Here is a 24270-nt window from a genome sequence, read left to right on the forward strand (position 1 = left end):
TTCCTGTAACACTTAACATACACATAAATGCATGTGTGGAAAACACAAGTAAAACAAAATAAATTCTTGATTTCACATAAGCATAAACTACATGACATATATCATGAATAACCTCATAAATATAAATCAATAATCAATATAGCACAATGTGTAACAAGAAACAGATATAAATACATCATAGTATCTCCCCCTATCATAGACAACTCAACTAAAACAAAATACATCAAGAGCCAAAAAATATAAATTCAAGATGAAGCACCTATATACAATCTAAAAGCTCCAAAGCTCCAAAACAACAAAAATCTCCCCCTATCAACAAAATCTCCTATCCAAATGTACTCCCCCTTTTTGTGACGAATTGCCAAAGGGCAATCACTCATCATCAAAAAGAGGTGGTGGAGGTGACCATCTCAAACTTGCCAAATCCGCCCTCAAAGCCCAAAGCTTGGTGAGAACGTCCACCAGAAGCTAACCATGAGCCGCCTGAACAGTCATGACAATATCCAATGTACGACGAATGCTAGCAACATTTGAAGCAAAAGGTGGAGGAGCATCAACAGCAGTCAGATCGATAAACTCATCAACAGTGGGATCACCTGAAGAAGAAGAAGAAGGAGGAGGAGGAGGTACACCAAAGGAAGACTCAACTCTAGGGCGTTTAGAGCTAGCTCGCATCTAAGCAGCCCTCTGCCGAAGGAAGGTGGCACTTATAAGAGCTACGATATGAATAGGCTTAGACGTCGAAAACTGCTTTAACTCTAAATGTAATAAAATCCTATGAATAAAAACAGGAAAGAAAAGAGCATGAGCAGAAGAACTACTCCTATGAACCTCAATCAAAGAACGAATGAAAAGATGAGGAAAACTCACAGGAAAGTCTGTGACAAGAGCATATAAAAATGCACATCTCTCTAAATGAATAGTATGCAAATGAGAGATGGGCCAAATCAAATGGCAAGAAATCTTGAAAAAGAGATAATGAATCTCGGTTAACTCGTGAGAGGTGATCCAAGGATCAGAACCCCACTGGATAGAAGATCCAGTAAGATATGACATGATGTCATCTAGGGGAGGAAACTCATCGTAAGGATAAACAGGATGTTGGACCTTAGGTACCCTAAGAGCAGAGGACACCACTGTAGGAGTAATGGTGTACTCTTTACCCCGTATCCAACTTCTCACCAGAGTGTTGGAATCATAGGAGTGGACAGAGTGGTTTAAGTAGAACTCTCTAATCAAGGTAGCCAGAGGAGGAGGATCAACATCCAACAAAGGCAACCAGCCCCTATGCTCAAAGTTTCTCCTAATCTCCGGGTCAAGCTCATCTAAAACTACCCTCCACTCAACCCACACATTCCTAAGAATGTTCAGTTTCTCATACGTCTCTTGGTTTTTCTCACTCAGAAACCTCTCAATATCAAAGGATGGATTAGAAGAAGAAGAGGATGTCCTATGGGCTCTAGTCCTCCTAACCATGATGCTAAAGAGCAGAAAGAATAGACAGAAAAGAGACAAAAGACAAAAACAAGAAAAAACCAAAAGCAGACTGCAAGTTAGAATAGAAATAATATAGAAAATAACAATCAATATGATGCATGAACAATATCAACCCATGATGCATGCTCTAATGCAGTGAGGATAAGTTCAATTTCACTGTAAAATCACAAAATTGACTTAAGCATAGAGTTTATATCCAAAACCCAAATTTTGAAAAACCACTTTCACAAATTTCAACAAACTGACCAATTGATAATTACACAAGATAGAGAACAGATTATAATGATCAAATTAATCAATCTAACAAGCCAATTTCATCAAATTATGCTCAATTGAACAAAATCCCCAATTCAAGTAGTTTCAAGCCCTAGAAAAATTCAAATTTTCCCAATTCACCAAATTGATCAAATTAAACTACAAGGATTAGTTTACTAACATCCCACAACAAAAACCCAATGATCAATTTTGAAAGAAAAGGTTGAAATCAACAAAAACCCCAAATTTGCATAGGTTCAAATATTTCCTAAAATGCATGAAAAAAATGCATGAAACATGAAAATAAATGAAAAAGGAAGGACAAAAAGGTATTACCGGCCTTAGAAGTCAAAAACCCTTGAAGAAATTGGAGGGAAAACGACAAAAAAAATGTGCTTTGAGCCTTGACCAATCATAGAGAGAGAGAAAGAACTTTTGAAAAAGTTTGAATAGTGATAGAACACGTGAAAAACTTATGATTTTAAAAACTCTGAACGATTTTCAATTGATCGAAAAACATATTCGATCGATCAAAAATTACATTCAATTGATCCAAAACCAATCGAACCAGGCAGATTCAAAGCAAATTTTTAATCGCAATTTCGATCGGTCGAGAGACAGGTACGATCGATCGAAATTTTGAAAAAAACAAATTTTTGAAAAACAGAGCAATTTTATGCAGAAACTCCTCAAAGCATAGTATTTTATGAATAGAATGCATGAGTATAAGATGAAATGCTTTTCAAAAACACTTGTATTGAACCCAGATCTCCTAAAAATAAGATTTTCAATCAATTTTCCTTAAATTCTCAAACTTCAAACACATTTTGCATTATAATCAAGGAATTTTCATTCTTGGATGGCCAAAACAAGATCACACACAATAACATGTACAAAGTTTAGCAAAGAGTAAATTGTTTAGTGTATGCAACTAGCAAAAGCTTGAAATACATGTGAGGTGATATGTGAATAGTAATCTAGCATAATTTCTACAAAATTCATCACATAAATTTGAAAGAAATTATCACCTAAAGAATTACATCATATAACTCTCACATCTCCTAGAAAACAAGCTTACAATCATGTAAGTTTCTTGATTTGTCTCATATTGTACACACCAATTTTATTTGATTGATTTTATTATAGTCCAATAATGTACACACCAATTTTAGCATTTAAACCAAGGCTACACCTTATGTTCTTTTTGTGCATGTGCTACACTTTCTCGAGTACAAAATCTTATGATATGCACTAAGGTATTCATGATTGACTAGTAAACAGTGGTGAGATGGTTATTTATGCCTTTCTCATTAAGTTCAAATCCAACAATCAAAGGCATGTGACTTCAAAATCAAGAAAAAATGATAAAAAAACTATAAACATCTTCCCACCCAACATGCACTACAAAGTTCAAACTAATAAAGTGCAATAAATAAGCTCATCCAAGCTAAACAAGGTACAAAGACATGTTATGTAAAGATAAATTGGCCAACCTTGATTTCAAATTCAAGAAAACTAATGCAAAACACATTTTGCTTCCCTTTTCCTCTTTTTTTATTTTATTTTATTATAATAACAAAAACAACCTAGAATGAAAATGCATGAATGTTGTGCAATGCAAATCCTAGAAGAAAAAAAAAGAAAAAAAAAAAGACAACAAAGAAGAATGGTCACAAAGAGTAAGCGATGAAGCACAAGGATCATGTCAGAAAGACTCAATTAGATCGAGCCTTTTGCATCCAAAACCTTTTAGATGCAACTTTAGCATTGGAGTTATTATTCACATTAGAATGTTGAGCAACTCCAAGATTGGAATAAATGTTTAAAACCTTTACCAATTCACCAATAAGTACCATAGGATCTTGTGCTTGAGGCACAGGTACTTTTGGTTTATTTGCTTGCTTAGTGGCTTGCAACTTGAAACAGTTTGGATGAATGTACCTAGACTTTCCACAAAAATGACAAACTCATGCAAGTATACCATGCAACTTGTCCTTAGGAGGGTTAGGAGTCTTAAGTTTAGACTCTTGAGGATCAACCCTAATCTTCCTAGGAGGTGTAACTTCTACAGGTTTGAAAATCTCACTCACAGGAGGCTCAGAAGAAGAAACAAAGTTTATGGAATTAGTTTCAGGCACAGAGATGCTTTCTACAAAACCCAAACTAGTTTTGTTTGAAGGAGATTTTTGAACACTCAACAAGTGATCAAGTTTGGAACTAGTAGACCTATTTGTTTGTTCTTTAGCAACAAATAATTCAAGTTCCAAATTCTTAACTTTATCAAACAAAAGCATGTTCTCAGTCTTCACATTATTTAACAATTCATTAGCATCAAACAGTTTCAAAAGCAAATTTTTCTTTAGTCAAGTTCAAGAGTTACAATTTTCTTTAAACCTAAATCAACACTAATAGCATTCTTTGCAACAACTTTGCAAAGTTTATTGTAGGCTTCTTGCAAATCTGCATCCTCAGAGAGTTCCCATAAAAAGGAATCTCTTCAACAGCAACATTTTCATCAACTTTAGCAGTAGCTGTGAAAGCAATAAAGTTTCCATCCTCATCACTGCCAGACTCATTATTAGAAACTTCATCATCACTAAGGGTTACAACCATAGCCTTACCCTTAGACCTCAAGAATGTAGGACATTTTGATTTCACATGACCATACCCTCGACATCCAGAACATCGTTGACCCATAGAATTATTGGAAGTTTGACCTACTTTCTCTTTAGGTTTTTCAGTGTTATTTACCTTAGTGGGATCATTCCTTCTAAAATTTCTAGGTTCAGCATTGTTTTTACCTCTTGCCCTTCTGTTATTGTTCCTAAGAGAATTTCTAAAGTTCTTGGCAAGGTAAGCAATCTCTGTAGTAGAGAGCTCATCATCAAATCCATTCAAATCAACATCATCAACAAACTTAAGAGCCATTGATTTAGATTTGCTAGTCTTAGGTAGGTCCAACTTATAGGACTGAAGAGATCCTACAAGTTCATCAATAGGGATGGAGTCCACATCCTTGCTTTCAGTGATGGCAGTCACTTTGGGTCTAAAGTCTTCAGTCAAGGATCTAAGGATCTTCCTAACAATTTTAGGTTGATTATATATTTCACCCAGATTATAAGCAGAATTAACAATATCATTAAGCTTAGCATAGAATTCATCAAAACTTTCATCATCAAACATCCTAATGCCTTCAACTCTAGTTGTTAACTGCTGAAACTTATTGATCTTAACTGCCTTTGTGCCTTCATGCACAGTTTGGAGAATATTTAATGCAGTGTGAGTAACCTCAACATTTGAGATTCTCTTGAATTCCTCCATAGAAACAGTATTAAAAATAGCATTCATGGCTTTGCTATTAAAAGCGACTGCTTCTTTATGAGAAGTTTGCCACTCACTAACTGGAGTAGTGGGCTTCTCCCATTCGTATTCAATGGAGTTCCAAACTCTCATCAATAGATTTCAGGAATGCTTTCATCCTTACTTTCCAATAAGCATAGTTGTTCTCATCAAAGTGAGGTGGGATCACAAGAGAGTGACCGTGTTCCATGACAACAGGGGTCAAGAATTAACTCTTAGATCAAAGGATCTAGAAAAATAGAGCTAACATGTTCTAATACCACTTGTACGTTTTTAGACCCCTTAAAACACAATCAGATTAACCTAATTAATTAGCCAAGTGATTACTTAGTCAAATTATTCAAATCTAGATTAACACAAATATATCATATCATTGTAAAGTGCAGAAAATAAATAACACAACGATATGATAATCCAGGAAAATCAAACCGGTAAAAAACCTGAGGAGGATTTAACTTTAGCTATCCTCAAGGTAAAACCGATCCACTATGAAAGAATTGAAGTTTACACAATAGCGATTTAGACCACTAACATCCTATTGCTACCTCAAGTAGGAAACTTACTACCACAACCACGTGATAGCTCCGAGTCCACAGACTACTTCTTTCCTGGATTCACAGCAAGCACAAGCACTCCCACTTGTGTATCTTTAAGCTCTTTATTTAGCAACCAAACTGATCATCAAGTTCTTGACATAATCTTGATTCTTGATAACCCTAAGTATATGTGAAAGGAACACCTCTAGATCTCACAAGAGATTCACATACACAGCATAAACAACAACCTACAAAACATGGCTAGGGTTTTTCCTTTTATACTTAAGGCAAAACATAAAACCCTACACGTCAAACGGGCTTGGTCTGAGTTGGAAAAATTCTGCAGAAAAACAATCTGCACAAGCTTCGATCGATCGAGCTAGGCAGATTTACACAGTAAATCCTGCAGTACACTCGATTCCAACTTTACACATAAACATACTTTGAGCAAGCCTAAAACAAGACTCAACGTTTTGATCATGGTTTGCCAACATTACAAAATGAAGTTCTAATACATTTAAACCTAAAGTCTTAGAACCCAACAATCACATTTTCATATTACAACAACAAAAATATAGCATATGAATCAATGTAACAAGGACAAGAAAATACTAAGAACTGACTATCACTATCCCATAGATTTGATTAACAAAATAAAGATCATAATGATCAAACAAAACACATGTGAACACTTCTACATGTTATAACAAAGTATCTTGAAATCAAAGAACATAAACAATGGGAAACATAAAGAAAATACTAAAAATAAAGCAAAATCAGGCCATAGTTAGATTAGTACATGTTATAAGAGTTATAAATATCAAATTAATCATATGGGAACACTTAAGACAAAATCAAACAAAAGCATGTGAATACTATGTAGCAAAGGAAGAAACCATAGAAAGAAAACTCACTCTGCAAAAGAATCACAAATTTGAAGATATTTAACCGACTCCTTAGTACCTACAACACAAAGATTATATGGAGATAACAAACATAATTAAATAACACAATAGGACTTAGTAATCACAACTCAAGATTAAAATGTTTTGTAAAGGATTTGAGAAATCCAATTAATTAGAACGCTAGATTTTGCCTTAGAAAAACTTCTAGAGAGAGCGTGGTTTGTACAAAAAAAAAGTTTTTTTGTGTGAGTTTAGAAAAGATCAAGTAGGGTTTAAAAAATTAAGATGGAGACTAAAAACAAACTCTTTCTAGCTAGGGTTAGAATTGGAGGCATAAGATTGGTATTTATAAAAGTAAACTAGGGTTTTCCAAAACTATTTAGAGGCTTTGAACGATCCTAAGGGTTTGGAAGGCAGCCCAACCTAAAAAAATGAAGCTTTAGGGCCCTATATATAAAAATACAAGTTTATGAAACTATACTTGCATTTGTGGGGTACGTGTGCGCCCTCGAAGATGCATGCGCATGCTCATCAAAAAAGCCCTAATTTTGAGTACACTATTTGCCTAAGGGAAGTGAGTGTCATTTCTTAAGGTATTTTGCGGTGGAATGTCATTCTTTCAAAACTCAAGGGAGTTTGTGTCAAAATTTAAAATAAAATTAAAAATAAAAATTGATACATGACACAAAATTATACTACAATTGAAAATTAATTTTGATTGATTTTGATTCCAATTATGCTTCTCATTTATTCAATATCTTCATTCTAGAGAAAATGTAGTCCTTCAATCTTGTAATACATGAAAGTGCCAGGCAACTAATTATTCAAATCGTAATTTGGCTTTGGTTAAAGTAAATGACACAAATATGGTGGAAATAAATAACATAAAAATACGGTGGAGTTGGTGGGTTTTTGCTTGATTTGATGGGCTGTGATATTAAGAAATTGTTTTCATTTTACTATGAAACAAACACTTGAAAATGATTTATTGTCTTTTTCAGGTTTGTAACCTGTAATATGAAAATGTTTTCAGTAAAATATTTTACTTCAAAGTAAATGGATTGCAAATGCCAAATTTTTTCTCTAAATTGTAAATGCATTAATGGGTTTGTTTTTAGTTTATATTGGCTCTGTAGAGTAGGTTGACTACTATTGTGTTTAGATATTTTCAATCAATAAAATAGTATCTGATTCATTTATATAAATATTAGAAAAGAAAAAAAAAGAATATTAACATTTGATCCTTATCTTCACTCCTCAAGCTCAATTCCGCCAAAGATTTTTTAAAACTAAAATACACTTTTAATCCCTACATCATATTATATATAATAAAAGTTGGGCTTAGATGTTGTGGTTGCGCCAAGTGACTTCACCAAATTGCAGAAATTTTATTAAATTTTTAGAATTTTAAAGAACTAAAAATGAATAGTATACTAACAAGACTCTAATTCATTCTTATCAGTAAGTAGTTTATCTCAAAAAAAAAAAAAAAAAAGTTGGGCTTAGACACTGTGGTTGCGCCAAGTGGCTTCACCAAATTGCAGAAATTTTATTAAATTTTTAGAATTTTAAAGAACTAAAAAGGAATAGTATACTAGCAAGCCTCTAATTTATTCTTATCATTAAGTAGTTTATCTCAAAAAAAAGAAAAAAAAACTATCATTTAGTAGTTTATCTAAGGAAAAAAAAAAAAAAAAAAAAAAAACTATCACCTGCTTCACGTAACTATCATTAAGTAGTTTATCTAACCCTCACAAAAAAAAAAAAAAAAAAAAAAAAAAAAAAAAAAAAAGTAGTTTATCTAAGGAAAAAAAAAACTACTTTTTTGTATTAACTTGAACATAAACAAAAAATAAATAAAATAAAATAAAAATCTAATAACAATCTAGCTAATAACGTTAACTATTTTTTTGGGATAAAGTATACCTAAACTTCTTGATTAGGTAAGCTCCTTTTTCTTTTTGTTCATATCAAGTTATCAATTTCTTCACAACTTAAAATTATTTAATACAAAAGTGAGGGTATACTACCATGACTCTAATTCATTCTTATCATTAAGTAGTTTATCTAAAAAAAAAATGCTTCATGTCTAAAGTAAGTGTATATCTAAAAAAAGAAAATACTGGAAAAAAAAAAAAACATCTTCACGTTAACTTTAACAGTAAACCAAAAAAAAAAAAAAAAATCTAATAACAATCTAGCTAATAACGTTAACTATTTTTTTGGGATAAATTATTTATAAAAAAAACTAATATGTAATTAACCTAAACTTCTTGATTGGGTAAATTCCATTTTATTTTTGTTCATATCAAGTTATCAACTTCTTCACAACTTAAAATTATCTAATATAAAAGTGAGGGTATACCACCATGACTCTAATTCATTCTTATCATTAAGTAGTTTATCTCAAAAAAAAAAAAAAAAAAAAAAATGCTTCATGTCTAAAGTAAGTGTATATCTATAAAAACAAAAATACTGGAAAAAAAAAATCTAATAACAATCTAGCTTACGCTACTTATGTACATGAAGTTTGGATCAGTGAGAATTAGTGTGTGTGGGATGGATACGCAATACACGGGACGTGTGCAATTCAACTTTGTGCAACAATAGCTAAGGTTATAAAAGCACACATTTCCAATTTTGGCACAAAAGCAAACTGCCAAACCTCAAAACATTCAAATAGCATTTTCATAATCTTATTCCAATACCATGAACTCTTCGACTTCCTTTCTCTCTCTTCCCCAAACAACAACAAGAAGAAGAACAGAAGAAAGGCAAAAATCTAAAGAAAGCTGTTTCTGTGTATTCCTTTGCTGCTTTTGGATTCTTCAATAGAACGTTAGGTCTTTATTACTATTCTGGTTTTTCGTTTTCTACTTTTGAAAACTCTTCCCTTAAAAGTTTAAAATAGCTAAGGTTGTTTTTTGGTGGTTTAGAAAAATGGAGGAGAATATTGGTCACAAACAAACTATCAAAACCGAACCCACCGCACCATCGAATGATGATTGGAGAGCTCAACTTACGCCTACAATTAGACACAAAATTGTCAATAAATTGTAATTTTTTCCTTCACACTAAATTTCTTATTTTTATTTTCATATTTAATTTCTTAATCTTTATTCTCAGTCTTTTTTTTTAGTCCAAAAAAGAAAAAAAAAAGTGACTGATGAATGTTTATTTATTTGTCATTCTGTCAAAATTCAAATATATTGCATTCAATAAGAGTGTGATTGCATTCAAAAATGATTTTAGTACTTCACTAAAGTATAAAGCTATTGTTTTTAGTTCCTAAAAAACTTAAAAAGTGATTGATATTAATTACGATTTATTTTTAGTCCCTATGGAGCATTTTTAGTTTGACCACGTCATCTGAGGGCTTGAACATAATCACTCTAAACTTTACTAACTAATCATGTATTTAAGCCATTAATTGATAAACATGTGTGTGTTTAAGAATTGATGTATAGTTGTGTATGTGTCATATTTGTATGGTTGATGATATAGGTCTCATTGTGTGGGGTCTTACAAATAGCAACACTCTTTATAGATTTTATGGAATCACTTCCATTTCGTCCATAATTTTTTTTATTTCATTTAGTTATTAATAATCTACATTATTAATAAAGTTTATTACTCATGAAAAAAAAAATGATGTTCTAGGTATAATTTAAGACTTAAAATAGTAACATACTCTTAATTAATACTTTTAAAAGAACAAATTTAGATGAGTGAATCATTTGTTTACTCTAATTTTTTTTCCCATCAAATTGAATAGGTTTTGTGTATTTTTTGTCTTTTGTTTAACCTAATTTTCTTAAGTTTTATCCAATTTATATGGTTGTAATTTGAGAATCAATCATTAAATATGCTTAGACATGATTTTTTTTTTTTTTTTTGTGTGTGTGTTATGACATGGGTTCAATGGTGAAATGTTACTTTCATCCTTGCAATTTTGATTTAGGAAACAATCTTCTTTTTAGCTTATTATTAAGCATATATTAATATAAATTTGATGATAAATTGTTCATTAAATTTGATGACTTTTATCGATCATTAAATTTTCTATTATTTTGTATATCATTAAATTTTAATAATAGTACTTTTTTTTAGCTTTGAGAACTGTTACGGATTGCGTACTTATATTACAGGTACTCAATGTTTTATGATCAAAGTTTCATTGGATGCACCCTACCCTAAAGATATGTGCTACCCCTTCCCCCAAATCTCAAGAAATTAGCATTTAGCTATAAATTAAAAAAAAAAAAAAAAAAAAAAAAAAAAAAAAAACACTTCCTATATATGAAAAAAAAAAATATATATATATATATATATATATTCTATAAGTTTATGATAAAACTGTGCAACGCACGGGTCTTTAAATAGTTATTTACAGAAAGTTGAAAAACTGTAATAAAAAAAAATTAAAATAAAGGGATTTAGACAACTAAGCATAACAGGATATGCGCAAATTCAAGCCACGTATCATATATTTTTAACAGAATATGTACAAACTCAAGCCATGTATTGTAACACTTTGTTTGAACTTGGTTTTGTGGTAATACAATCATGGACAAATTATACTTTTTCACCTAAATTATAACCCTAATCTCGATTACACCTAACCATATAACCTATTGAAACGCACAATCAGTTCCCTAACTTGAAAATACTTTACACTTACCTCTTACCGTCTGTTTTTCTATTAACTTTAATGGAATTTAGCATTGAAAAACCAGTTTACCCACCAGCCGTTTATTTTGAAGAGTGGTAAATTGGTCTTTTAATGCTAAATTAAATTAAAATTAACACCAAAATAGATGACTGTGGGACATTGAAATAGAGTTACAATTTTGGGAGGTTTATCATGCAATTTGATAGTTTAGAGTGTATCTTCATTGTTTAGAACTTAAGCTTTGACAATTTCAACTTTTCTTCTCACAAAGGGTGAGCTTTCCTTCTCACAAAGGGTGTTTTCTTCTACCAATCTAAGTTGCATGGACATGGACACAGACACAGACACAGACACGGACACGGACACGGGGATACGACAATTTTTGAAAAATAAGGACACGACACGGCGGCGACACGGCGGTTAAATAATTAATTAAATTTTATATTTAGGCACATTTTTTAATATTTTTAGACATAAAATACATTTATGTCTAGAATTCAAATTATGTAAGAACTACAAATAAGTAAACTAACACCCAAAGTAGTACAATAATACACATAAAATGTTTAGAGTACAAACCATAAAAGGATAACAAGTTCAACGTCAAACTAAAAACATAAAAGGATAACAAGTTTTAAACTTTCAAGATTATCACAGAACAACAACATCATTGTCATCAACATAGTCATTATTCTCAATAATACTTGTCTCCATCTCTGGCTCATCTAGTGTGAGATAAGCAATCTCAAGCAACCCAGGTCCTCCAAATGGTTCATCCCAATTATCTCCACCAATGTCCCACTTCTTAGATTCTCCAGTAGTGTACTCGGGCCTCCTCCTTGAAAGAAGTCGAAGATTAGAATGAACAAACACTAAATCTTCAGCACGTTTAGGAGTAATTCTATTCCTCCTCATACAATGGATGAAGCCATATGTACTCCAATTCCTCTCAGCACATGATGATGAGCAAGGCTATTCAAGAAGCTTTAGAGCTAAAGTTTGAAGCAATGGTAAAGTAGACCCATAAGTTGACCACCAAAGCATTGGATCGTAGTTCCACCTATCCTCCATGTTATCCTCATCATAAGTCTTAAATGCGTTAAACAAACCAAACTCCGCATTAACTTTCTGCCTATCATTAGGATCAGGAAAGATCCTTTTGAGGCACTTGTTTCTCTCCACTGAAATTTCAGCATTCTTATGTGGCGCAACATGGCCTCTGACTTCCTCAATCCATTTACTAGTATAATACCTAGTTAAAAGCAAATAAATAAGTACAACTAATGAGTTTAGTTTATTTGTTTGGAAATGCCTAAAGAATATAAATGAAAAGATTAAAGAGATAGAAAAATTACTTCGGATTCAAGGAGTGGGCTAGGCAATGAAGTGGTGTGCAATTTTTAGTCCACCGCTCAATGAGTATATTGTGTACCACACCATAGAATGGAGACTCCTCATAGTCTTCCTTGCCTTCATGCTGGTATATTTCTTTCTTCACATTTTCTATCATGGAATCCCACATTTCATACACCTTATGGAGAATAGGTGCATCCATGTCAGCCACTCGAAGCATCTCATAAATAGGTTCTGTGAATCTCAGAATATATGCAACCTTGTCCCACCACAAATCATTCAAAACATAATCCCTCACAGTTTGAGCTTTTCCTACATCATCTTCTCTATATGACATCCATTCCTCACTAACGACCATATTTCGAAGATTTTGTTTTACTTGAAACAATCTTTTAAGCATGATGATTGTTGAAGCAAATCGTGTTTCAACAACAGCAAGTAACTTCAAAGAGGAATATGAATTAAAAATTGTTAATCTCATAGAATGATTTGTGGTGAAAATACGAATGAAAGTTGCCTCATCTAAAACTTGTGCAATCCAGTTACATTCATTATAAGCAACCTCATTCTGCAAAGAGTACTTAGGTGCACATATATTCTTCAAAGCCAAATTGAGAGTATGCACAACACAAGGTGACCAAAATATATGAGGATATTCAGCTTCAACAATAGATCCTGTAGCCTTCATAACAGACGCATTATCAATAATAATTTGGACAACATGCTGATGCCCAACCTCACCAATGACCTTTAGAAACAAGTCAGCAATGAAGTGCTTGTCTTTGTACTCTTTGGTACCATCAATGGATTTGATAAAAATTAGCCCTTTTTGTGATGTAGCCATAAAATTGATAGGTGGCCTTTTTTGTACCTCTGTCCACCCATCACTTACAATGCTTAAACCCTTTTCTTTCCAAGTGTCTTTAATTGCCCTCAACAACTTCTCAATATGTGCCCTCTCTTTTTGCAACAGAGTTGTTCTTAATTTATTGTAACCCGGAGGAATATAGCCCACTAAATTATTATTAGCTGCAAACTTGATCATCTCAATCCAATATAGGTTCTTAGCAAAGTGAAAGGGTAAACCAGCAGAATAAAATGTCCTAGCAATAAGAGAATCTAATTGCTCTCGACATTGATTGTTAAAAGCCCTCTCCAAAGGAGAATTCCCAACCCCTTTTTTTTTTGGAAAAAATGGATGACTTGTAGCTGTACTACTCTCCCTACTATCCAAATTAGGACTAGTAGGAGAATCAATTGGTAAAGACACTAGCTTAGGCTTCTTCAATATATGCGAAGATTCCTCAAACGCATCTTCTAATTTCTGCATTTCATTCTGATACTCATCTCCAACCTTGGCACATGCTTGTATTCCAAACTTAGGCAGTTTTAACAAGTGTGGCTTCACCCTTGAATAAGACCCCTTGAAAGTTTTTTCACAATAGTTACATTTGAAAGAAACATTCCCACCACCAACACTTGCTTTTTCTAACCTAGTAACATATTTCCATAGAGGAGCAGCAGCTGTCTCAACTGATGATTTCTCACTTTCATTTTCAGTATTCATTTTAGTAAAATCACCTACAATATTTAACTTCAATAAATAAATAAAACTATAGCAGGACACAAAAAAACAAATTTATAAATTATAAGTTATAAGTTATAAAATAAAAAAATAAAAAAAAAAAAAAAAAAAAAAAAAACGACGGAGGGCACGAGGCACCCACAGGCCAGTGAGGCCACAGCAGCAGTTAAAAAAACAAACAAACAAAATGCATTATAAATAAGTGCTTAACAGTTAACAGTACACCCACCCACACCAAAATTAACATTTGAAAAAAAAAAAAAAAACTGAGAGAGAACAAAGAAAAGAATCGGACCTGCTGTCCGCGCCGAGAGAGATAGAGATCGGAAGGGACAGAGGGCACGGCATCGGCGTCAGAGCTCGCCGATCGGCCCGATCTAACTCTGGCGAGGGACAGAGGGCAGCGGCAGCGACAAAGGGAGAGTGGGTTTCAGCGACAGAGAAGAACTTGAGAGTTTTGAGATATGTGGTTTCAACTTTCAATTTTTAGACTCTAAAAATGCTTTATTGTTTTAGGGTTATCACAGGATCAACGATAATGGTAAGTCCACCTGTCAAAATCTGTGCTTTTTTCTTCTTCTTTTTTCTTTTTTTTTTTTTTTACTGCTGGTTTGTCGGACGTGTCGGAACCACGTCGGCGCCGTGTCGAAGAAGCCAAAAAAAAAAAAAAAAGGGACTCCGCCGGACACCGGAATCTGGCGCGTCGTCCCCGTTCCAGTGTTCGACACGTGTCGGACACGGACACGATGCCAAAAATGGCGTGTCTGTGCAACCTAGTACCAATTGGGAGACTTTCCTACGACTTCTTGTCTTACACTCTTAGACATGGATGGAAACTTCATTGAAAGGTTGCAACGGATTAATCTGACGGAGGAGGAGGAGGAGGAAGTGTGTCAGGTCAGAGCTACTCAAAGAAAGGAAATCCTAGAAGAATGCTCTCTAAGTCTAATAGGACATTTCCTCACTACTCGACAGTACAATCAAAGGGCTGCAAAGGCAATGCTTAGGACAATTTTGAAAATGGGGTCAAACCTGAGAATTATCGATGTAGTAGATGGGTTGTTCCAATTCAAATTTAGTTTGGAGAGCCAACTGAAGTGGGTTATGAACAACGGACCGTGGAGCTTTGATAATTACCCCTTGGTACTCCGGAGATGGGAGAGAGGTATGACGGCTACCTCGGTGAAATTCCATTCACTTCCAATATGGACCCAGGTTTGGGGACTACCATTTGACCTTATCACGGAGGAAACTGGTAGAGATATTGGTGAGTGGATAAGGAAGGTAATTGAAGTTGACACTAATGCATTCACGTCAGAGCAAGCTCACCTTATCAGAGTCCGTGTTGAGTTACCTTTGGAGAAACCAATCTGAAGGGGGGGGGGGAGGGGGTATTGTTTCAAGCCCAGAGGGAGACAAAATACTAATTGGGTTCAAGTACGAGCGTCTAGTGGGACTGTGCTTTCAGTGTGGTCTCTTCGGACATGAAGCAAAGGAATGCCAAAAGCCAAAAGACCCATCACAGCAAGAGCTACCATATGGTGAATGGTTGAAGGCAGGATATCGGGGAAGGGAGGAGAGTACTACGTAGAGGGGTGGTGCACCAAGGCAGCCTCAAGGACCGGTAACCTCGTTGGAGAAACCCAACAGAAAGGCAGACCCGATTCAGATAGAGGACAACATTAACCATTCTGAATGGAAAAATCCAGTAACAGCCAAAACGCTACAAACGGTGGGAACATTGACTTTCCAAGATTGAATGACATCGAGGCATTAATGAGCGAATTAAGTGGTGCAAATATCTCGAGTAGGACTTCCCAAACCGATACTATCATTAAGATGGGCGTTAATTGCGTGCATGGAGTTATTGACACCTAGTCAGTATAGTTGAATACGTTGGGAGCAAAAACAACGCATCAGTGACAATTAAACAACCACGTGAGCAATCACCTGACCAAGGAAAAAACACAGCACGTGAGGGGGGAGGTAGCACGTGGAGGAGATTAGAGAGAACTCAACAACCTCATGCGACAACAAACCCTAGAGACTTGATTTCCTACAGCTCAAAGAGAAGGGTTTTGTATGATGGAGCTGAAACTGAGAATACCAATCCAAGGGGGAAGCAAAACAAAACTTTGGCTGTTGCAAATGTTGATCAATTCCAAACAGCGAAGGCTATGGAGCAGCCCCGCCAAGCCCAATGAATCTCTTAAGTTGGAATTGTCAGGGGCTTGGGAACCAACGTGCAGTTGATGTACTCTCTCACCTTGTGAGGGAAAAAGATCCCAGGTGCTATTCTTGATGGAAACAAAAAGATTAGTGGAAGAATTGCGGTGAATACAGGTAGACTTACCTTACCAATGTATGCTAGCAGTACCAAGCATAGAAAGGAGAGGTGGTTTGGCACTAATGTAGAAAGAGGAGGTGGATCTTCATATACAAACCTACTCACCAAATCATGTTCACGCCCTCATCTTTAATGAATCCAACCCCACATGGAGATTAACTGGCTTCTATGGATGGCCAGAGGAATAGCGAAAGAAGGAAACTTGGAAACTTCTTAAACATCTTCATACATGAAGCACACTCCCATGGTTATGCTACGGTTACTTCAATGAGATCCTACACTCCTCCGAGAAGCAAGGACGCTTGCCGAAACAACATCAACCTATGATGGAATTTCGGTCAGCTCTCCTCCATTATGGTTTGGTAGATTTGGGCTTTTAGGGCAATATTTTTACATGGAAAAACGGAAGACCGGGGGATGCATTTGTTCAAGAACGGTTGGATAGGGCTTGTGCAACATCCGAATGGTCAAAAATTTTCCCACATGCAAAGGTCACACATATCCAATCTTCTTACTCAGACCACAATCTGATTTTCATCACTTTGTCTCAACCGAATCAGATTGGTAGAAAGAAGAAAACTCCTACAAGGTTTGAAGAGAAATGGGCATATCATCCTAATTGTGAGGGGGTGATCCAAGGAGCATAGGTAGCCAAAAAATGTTGCTGGCAGCCCCATGTTTTGTCTCTTTGAAAAAATAAAAAGATGCAGGTTCGAACTAGTGCAATGGAGTCGGAATATTTTTGGGAATTTTAAGACACAATTACAGGCAAGGCAATCAGCATTGGAGGACTTGTCCATACAAATAATCTAGAAAATTTGCAAGCAATCAAAACACTAAAACATGAGATTAATACTTTGCTCAACCAAGATGAAATTTTCTGGTAGCAGAGATCTTGGTCCACCATAAAAATACAAAGTTCTTTCATCAAAGAGCTAGCCACCGTCGTAGGAAATATCACATCTTCAGTATCACTTCCCAATCCAAGGAATGGTCCACATCTAATGATCAAATAGCAGAAACAGCAAAGCAATACTTTCAAGATCTGTTCACAACATCCAACCCAACAGATTATGGTGGTGTCTTGAACTCGGTAGATCATCTTGTCACCCTAGAAATGAACAATACCTTACTCCAAAGGTATAGCCCAGAGGAAGTGAAGCAAGCCCTATTCTAGATGCACCCATCAAAATCTCCCAGACCAGATGGTATGTCCCCTTATTTTTTTCAAAAATTTGGGCACATAGTCAGTCATGATGTCACAAATGCAATTCTTTCGATTTTAAATTCTGGACATATGTTGCACAAAATGAATTGTACTCATATTTTATTAATCCCAAAAAATAATGAGCTAAAATACATGTCTGATTTTAGGCCAATAAGTTTGGTGAATGTGATCTCAAGAGTGGTGTCGAAAGTACTAGTCAATAGATTGAAACATGTAGTCCCCCTAGTGATATCTGATGCCCAAAGTGCTTTTGTACCAAACTAGCTCATTACTAACAATACTACTATAGCATATGAGTTGTTACACAGGATAAGAAACAGCAAAGCATATGGGTGAAATGGCTGTCAAGCTCGACATCAACAAAGCATATGACAGGGTGGAATGGGGCTTCTTGCGACCAATGATGCTTAAACTAGGCTTTAACACTAGGTGGGTGGAGTTGGCAATGGAGACAATCATCACTACATCATATTCAATCCTAATCAATGGGGAACCACGTGGCTTCATCTCACTGTCAAGGGGTCTTAGATAAGGGGACCCACTCTCTCCATATTTGTTCCTGCTTTGTGCTGAAGGTCTATCTGCCATGATAAGAAAAGCTGAAGAGGGACACCCACTAAGAGGTATAAAATCTAGCCAAAATGGGGTATGTATCTCCCACCTCTTGTTTGCTGATGATAACCTCTTATTCTGCCAAGCAACTGTTGAGGAATGCCAAAGATTACTTCACATTTTGGAAATTTATGAAGTAGCTTCAAGCCAAGCAATTAATAGACAAAAAGCATCCTTGTTCTTTAGCACAAATACCAAACCGGAGGTGAAAGAGCTATCCAACAAATGCTGGGTGCTAGAATTATGTCCAATGGGGAGAAATACCTTGGGTTACCAATGGCAAGCAGAAAATCCAAGGTAAACACTTTTAAGGAGCTTCAAGAAAAAATAACCAAAAGGGTAATGGGGTGGAAAGAGAAGCTTATTTCAAAGGTGGGTAGAGAGATTTGATCAAGACCATGGCCCAAGCCAGTCCAACTTACTCCATGTGTCTATTCAAACTACCAAAGGCCATATGTGACAAGGATCAACTCGCTTTTGGCCAATTATTGATGGGGTCAAACGGAGGATGAGAGGAAGATCCATTGGATAAATTAGCAAAAATTGTGTACACAAAAGAAAAAGGGAGGAATGGGCTTTAGAGACATTTCAGCATTCAATTTGGCAATGTTAGCCAAGCAAGCATGGAGACTCATCCACCAAGATCACTCACTATTCTATAGGGTGTACAAGGCACGGTATTTCCCAAACTATAGCTTCTTGATGGCAGAATTGGGGTCAAACCCATCTTATGTCTAGCAGTCTCTCCTAACAGCAAGGGATGTGATATGGGAAGGCTCCTCTTCGAGGGTAGGTGATGGCCAACAGATTGGGGTAGTGTCACACAAATGGTTACCAAACACACCAATCTTCCTACATGAGCCCATGGGAGATATGAAAGTGTGACTTGATAGATCAGAGTACAAGACAATGGGATCGAGGTAAAATAGCTGCTACCTTCACCCCAAGAACTTGCACAGAAATTCTAGCCACCTCCCTCAATCAACTAGACTCACAAGACTCCCTGATATGGACTGCAAATAAGACCCATAGTTTCACTGTGAAATCAGCCTATTAGATAGCCCTACGACTGAAGACATCGGAAAGGCAAGAGCATTCATTGGACGAGCCCATAATGCAACTTGAGGGAAAATCTGGAAGCTCAAAGTCCCACCAAAGATTCGAACATTTCTATGGAGAGCATGCAAGAATTGTCTACCAACAAGGGACAATCTACGTAGGAAGAAGATACAAATCGAAGCAACATGTGAATTCTGTAGAAGTGAACCTGAAACAGTGGCGCATATATTCTGGATTTGCCCATTTGCAAGAAATGTTTGGGCATTGATGAAGGGCTGGATCCAGAAATGTAGCAATGAGACTGAGGATTTCTTCCTCCTCTTTAAAAACTTATAGTACGTGTTGGAAGCTGAGGACTTGGATAGATGGGCAGCCAAAGCATGGGCCATATGGAACTCAAGAAACAAGTTTTACTTTGAGCACATTCAACTTGAGCCACGGTCTATCTTGGAGAGAGCCACGAATCTAATAACGGAGTACCAAGCTCTCATGGCAGCAGGGTAGGGGTAATATATATGTAACACCACTCAAGGATTTGAGCTGGTTTTTTGTATTGAAATTCAATGGGGATATGTCTGAGATGTTGACAGAATCCCCCCAAGCCCAAACAATTCAGTTCGGCATTACCTGTATAAGATCAGTTTTGTTAATAAAATTTTCTACCATTCGTTCAAAAGATAGTTTAGAGTGTAAAAATTTAATTAATCCTAAAATCATTAGACTTATTAAAATAAAAGTGTGATTGTACTATTAAAACAAAAAATTATGGTGTAGCTAACAAAAATCATTTATCAAATAATGACACTTCTTTTTAAATTTGTAGGAACTTTTGGGGAGAGAATTTAATCAGAATTCTATTTTTAGTTTTCTTAAAATTTTGGTATTAGAACTTAAATATAGCAAATTAGACTAACAATTTTATTTTCTTAGTCGACTACATGGCATAAGTATGACGTGGAGGACCAAACTTCTAGTATATAGCATATAGCATATAGGATTTGACTTATTTCCAGTACTTTTTTAATTGAATATGTCATTTTATTTTAAATATATAATGGCAGGTGGTAGTGAGATTCAATCCCCACATTTTATTTAGTTAGTGTGTAATATGGTAGTCTTTCATTAAAACAAAAGGAAATTCCTTTTAAAAAAACACTGAAGATAAGCCAAACCCAATATTAAAATAAGTAGTTGTACGCAAATGTGATCTCAACTGGTAAATGGGAACCAATGAAGAAAATAAATTAATAGTACCATAAAATAAATATTAAAAAGAGTTGTACAACAATATATTAGACGAAAAAGGGTTTGTTGGGTGCTTATAAAAGGATGTTCAGATGTGGGAGATGATCTGTTTAAACCTTTTCTTGATTTGAAAAAAGAAATTGAAAGCGTTCATTTGGTTTCTATTCAAAAAAATGAAAGTGTTCTTTTGGTTTCTCTGTTTTCTCCCTATTGTCTATGCAGCTGGAACGTATGATTATTTCCAGCTTGTGCAACCATGGCCTCCGACATATTGTAATGTCAGTGGAGGATCGACTTGTAGCTCCCCATTGAAGTTCACAATACATGGACTTTGGCCGAGTGACTCCCCCAAAACTCAGGCTCCAAAATGCACTGGGAGTCCCTTTGATTCTACCAAGGTAAATATCAGATGCACTATCAAAATACTCTTCGTTATTCTACAAGTGTAATGCATTTTATTTTTGGGGTCATATATTCGAATGGTAGGATTATAGTTTGAGTTTTGCAGATCTCAAACTTGAAATCCAATTTGATAAATGATTGGCCTGACTTGAATGGAAATCATGAAAGATTTTGGAGACATGAATGGGAGATGCACGGTACCTGTTCAGAAACAAAGTACGATCAATTACAATATTTCAGCACTACACTGACATTGAAGAAAAAAAATTGATATTTTAGATACTCTAGCGAAAGCAAATATCAAACCAGATACGGTCGCACGCTACGAAAGCAGTAAAATCACAGCAGCCATTCAACAGAAAACAGGTTTTACACCACGCCTATGGTGCAAAAAGGGAAAACTTCTCGAAATTAGTCTTTGTGTTAATACTAGTTTGGCAGACATGCACTGTCCATCAGTGTTACTGTACTATCAGCTCAATGTATGCCAGGGCAAGGTGCATTTTCCTGATAAGGTTGCGTAAGAAAATTAACGAGGAGGATGAACTCTCTGTCATTGATGAGAAAGAATGAACTCTAGTGTGGAAGTTTCTTATGTCCTATCTGAATTTAAGTGTAATAAAGTTCTAGTAACGAATATAAACTACACCTGCGGTAGTTTTGAGTTGTTATATATATGTATCTGTCCAATTCCACGTTCTCTTTCTTATGTAAATCTTGCGTCCAGCCATCTACAGAAGCTGTATTTGGATCTTATATCTGAAGTTCGGAACTAAATAAAGAGTGATAAAGTTCTCCTAAGGTGTTCAATCTCTAGAATTTAGAGATGTATGAGTATATTGTTAATTATTTCATTTATTTGTTTCCGCATAAAATTATATGCTAGGGTTTGGCTTACTTCTGGTATTTTTTTAAAAGAAAACTCTTTTTGTTTAAATAAAAAATTATCACATCACTCACTAACTAAATAAAATTTGGAAATTAAAACTCACTACCACCTGCCATTCTCTTGCACAACTTAGAGCATTGGCTGTCATTCCCTCCGGACTTTAAAATTAATAAAAAATTATATTTAAAATTTAACAAATGACTTTTTAGATATATCTTAAAAAAATATTATTAAAGTGTGTTTGAGTATGTCTTCCTATAAATAAATGATTATGCATCATTTTTTTCCCTTATTACTCTTATCAATACGTAGCTCATTATAAAAATATATTCTATAAATAGAAAAGTAAACCTGCCTTCTTGATTTTTGAAAAAAATTTCCTTGTATTTTGCTTTTAGAGCATCAGATACATGGGCAACATGTTTTTATTTTTTCTTTTTTCTTTTCAGAGGAATTGAAAATTGTAGATTTCATGATTAAGAGATAGAAATCCTTATTGCATTTGTTATACATGAAATGACAAAGTTTTGGCTCTAAACATAATTAAAGTCTTTAGCTCTAATTACGAATAGGAAGATGACATTAATCACTGCTTAAAGTGTCATGTATATTGCATATAATAAGACACATATCGTCTATCTTCATATTAGTGGTTGAAACCCAAGACTCCAAATATGTTTGGAGTCAAACCTATTTGTATATGAAAATTAATTAAGATTTTTCAATTTTTTATTATTGCTATTGTAGGGGCTCAACCCATCTACCCCATTAAGGACCATCCGCGAAATGCCCAATCTAGCTCATTCTAAAAGAGTATTGAGTGGACTCTCAAATAACTTAGTCCCAAAGGCGCTAGTCAAAACGATGGGCGGAGATCTGGCATGACCAATCAAATATAAGTGGTAGACCATTAGAGTTAAAAATAATAATGAAATAATTAATGAATTTTTTTTTCCAAGTCAGGGTGTTTATGTTTTAAAAATAATAATACATAAAGCCACCACTAGAACCCCTCCTTAGTCTCATTGGGATTTATGCCCTAAAATCTTATTTGCATGACATTATTTAATTCATAAAGTGTGTTATTATTTGAGGATTATATGAACAATATATTTTATGTGTTCATTTAATGAATGGAGCATGAAATGCATTGTATGTGATGGGTATAGGAATAAAATGCACACACAGAAGATCTATAACATGCATATCATTCATGATGATTAGTCTTGATCATAGAAATGAAGACTTCTTATTAACATTCCATCTTAGTAAGGTGTCACTAAATTTTATATTCCATTGAATTAGATTCCAAAAGAAGAATTGGCAACATGTAGTGTCAATAAAATAAGATTTAATTCTATAAAGATATGGTGTAAAACCCAAGTTTTACACCCTCCAATACCAATATACCATATCATCATATTACATATTAAAGAATAGACATAGCTACACTCAATCAATTCTAATACCCATCTAAAAATTCAATCCAACTAAAAGTTTATTGAGATGTTATTAGGTGTGGTAAGATATATTGAGTTTTAAGTAAAAAATTGGTGTGACAATCCATTATTAGATGGTGTCAAATATGAGTTTTATATCCCATCCTTACCAAATTTGGGCTCCAATAAAATGGTTGTAAACACAAAATTTCTCAAAGTTTGAAAATCAAACAACTGAAAAGTGTTTCACAATTATAATTTTGTATTAATCAAGTAGTGAGTACAATCTATCTTCTTAACTTTGGTTGGAAGATGGATCGAATGGTCTTCACAATAAATCTCTAGCTTTGAGCTTGTTAAAGATTTGTTGTCCTTCAAGTTTTTCACATATTCTTGAAACAGAATTTCTCAAGAGATTGGGCTTCTTGAAAACTTTGTGTTGAAAATGAGAGGAGATGTCATTTATTTATAGTGGTTTCAGGGGATAAGATCCACTTTGAAATGATATGCTTGAAGATATATAGTAAACTCTTAATTGGCCCAAATTTTGCTTAGAGATAATTATCTCTATTTATCTATTTTGATAAAGATCATGTTTTGATAAAGATAATAATTATCTCTATTTTATTTATTTATTTATTTTAATAAAGACAATTATCCATCAATTATGAATAGGAAATTTATTTTTATTTATTTTAATAAAGATAATTATCCATCAATTTTGAATAGCAAATTTAACTTTATCTAGTGGGCTAAATGACATGTGGCAAATTTTAATATGCCAATATGACATCAATTTGGATGACACATGTCATCATTTGATTTAATTAATTTAATGACATATTAATTTAGAATTTGTCACTAAATTTTGATGTGACATTTTATA

General features: G+C 34.5%; 2 protein-coding genes across 2 annotated transcripts; one reads left to right on the forward strand and one right to left on the reverse strand.

Moving 5' to 3' along the window:
- Window positions 1–12197: 12197 nt before the first annotated feature.
- Window positions 12198–14145, reverse strand: LOC115972428. Its single transcript, XM_031092717.1, has 2 exons — window positions 12581–14145; window positions 12198–12477 (listed from the first exon to the last, which is right to left on the reverse strand). The coding sequence occupies exons 1-2, from the start codon at window positions 14143–14145 to the stop codon at window positions 12198–12200; spliced, it is 1845 nt and encodes a 614-aa protein (XP_030948577.1).
- An 843-nt stretch (window positions 14146–14988) lies between these two features.
- Window positions 14989–15537, forward strand: LOC115972436. The gene has a single exon (XM_031092728.1). It carries the CDS (start codon window positions 14989–14991, stop codon window positions 15535–15537), a length of 549 nt encoding a protein of 182 aa, XP_030948588.1.
- The last annotated feature ends 8733 nt before the right edge of the window (window positions 15538–24270 follow it).

This window comes from Quercus lobata, chromosome 2, assembly GCF_001633185.2.
Source record: "Quercus lobata isolate SW786 chromosome 2, ValleyOak3.0 Primary Assembly, whole genome shotgun sequence".
NCBI classification, from domain to species: Eukaryota; Viridiplantae; Streptophyta; class Magnoliopsida; order Fagales; family Fagaceae; genus Quercus; species Quercus lobata.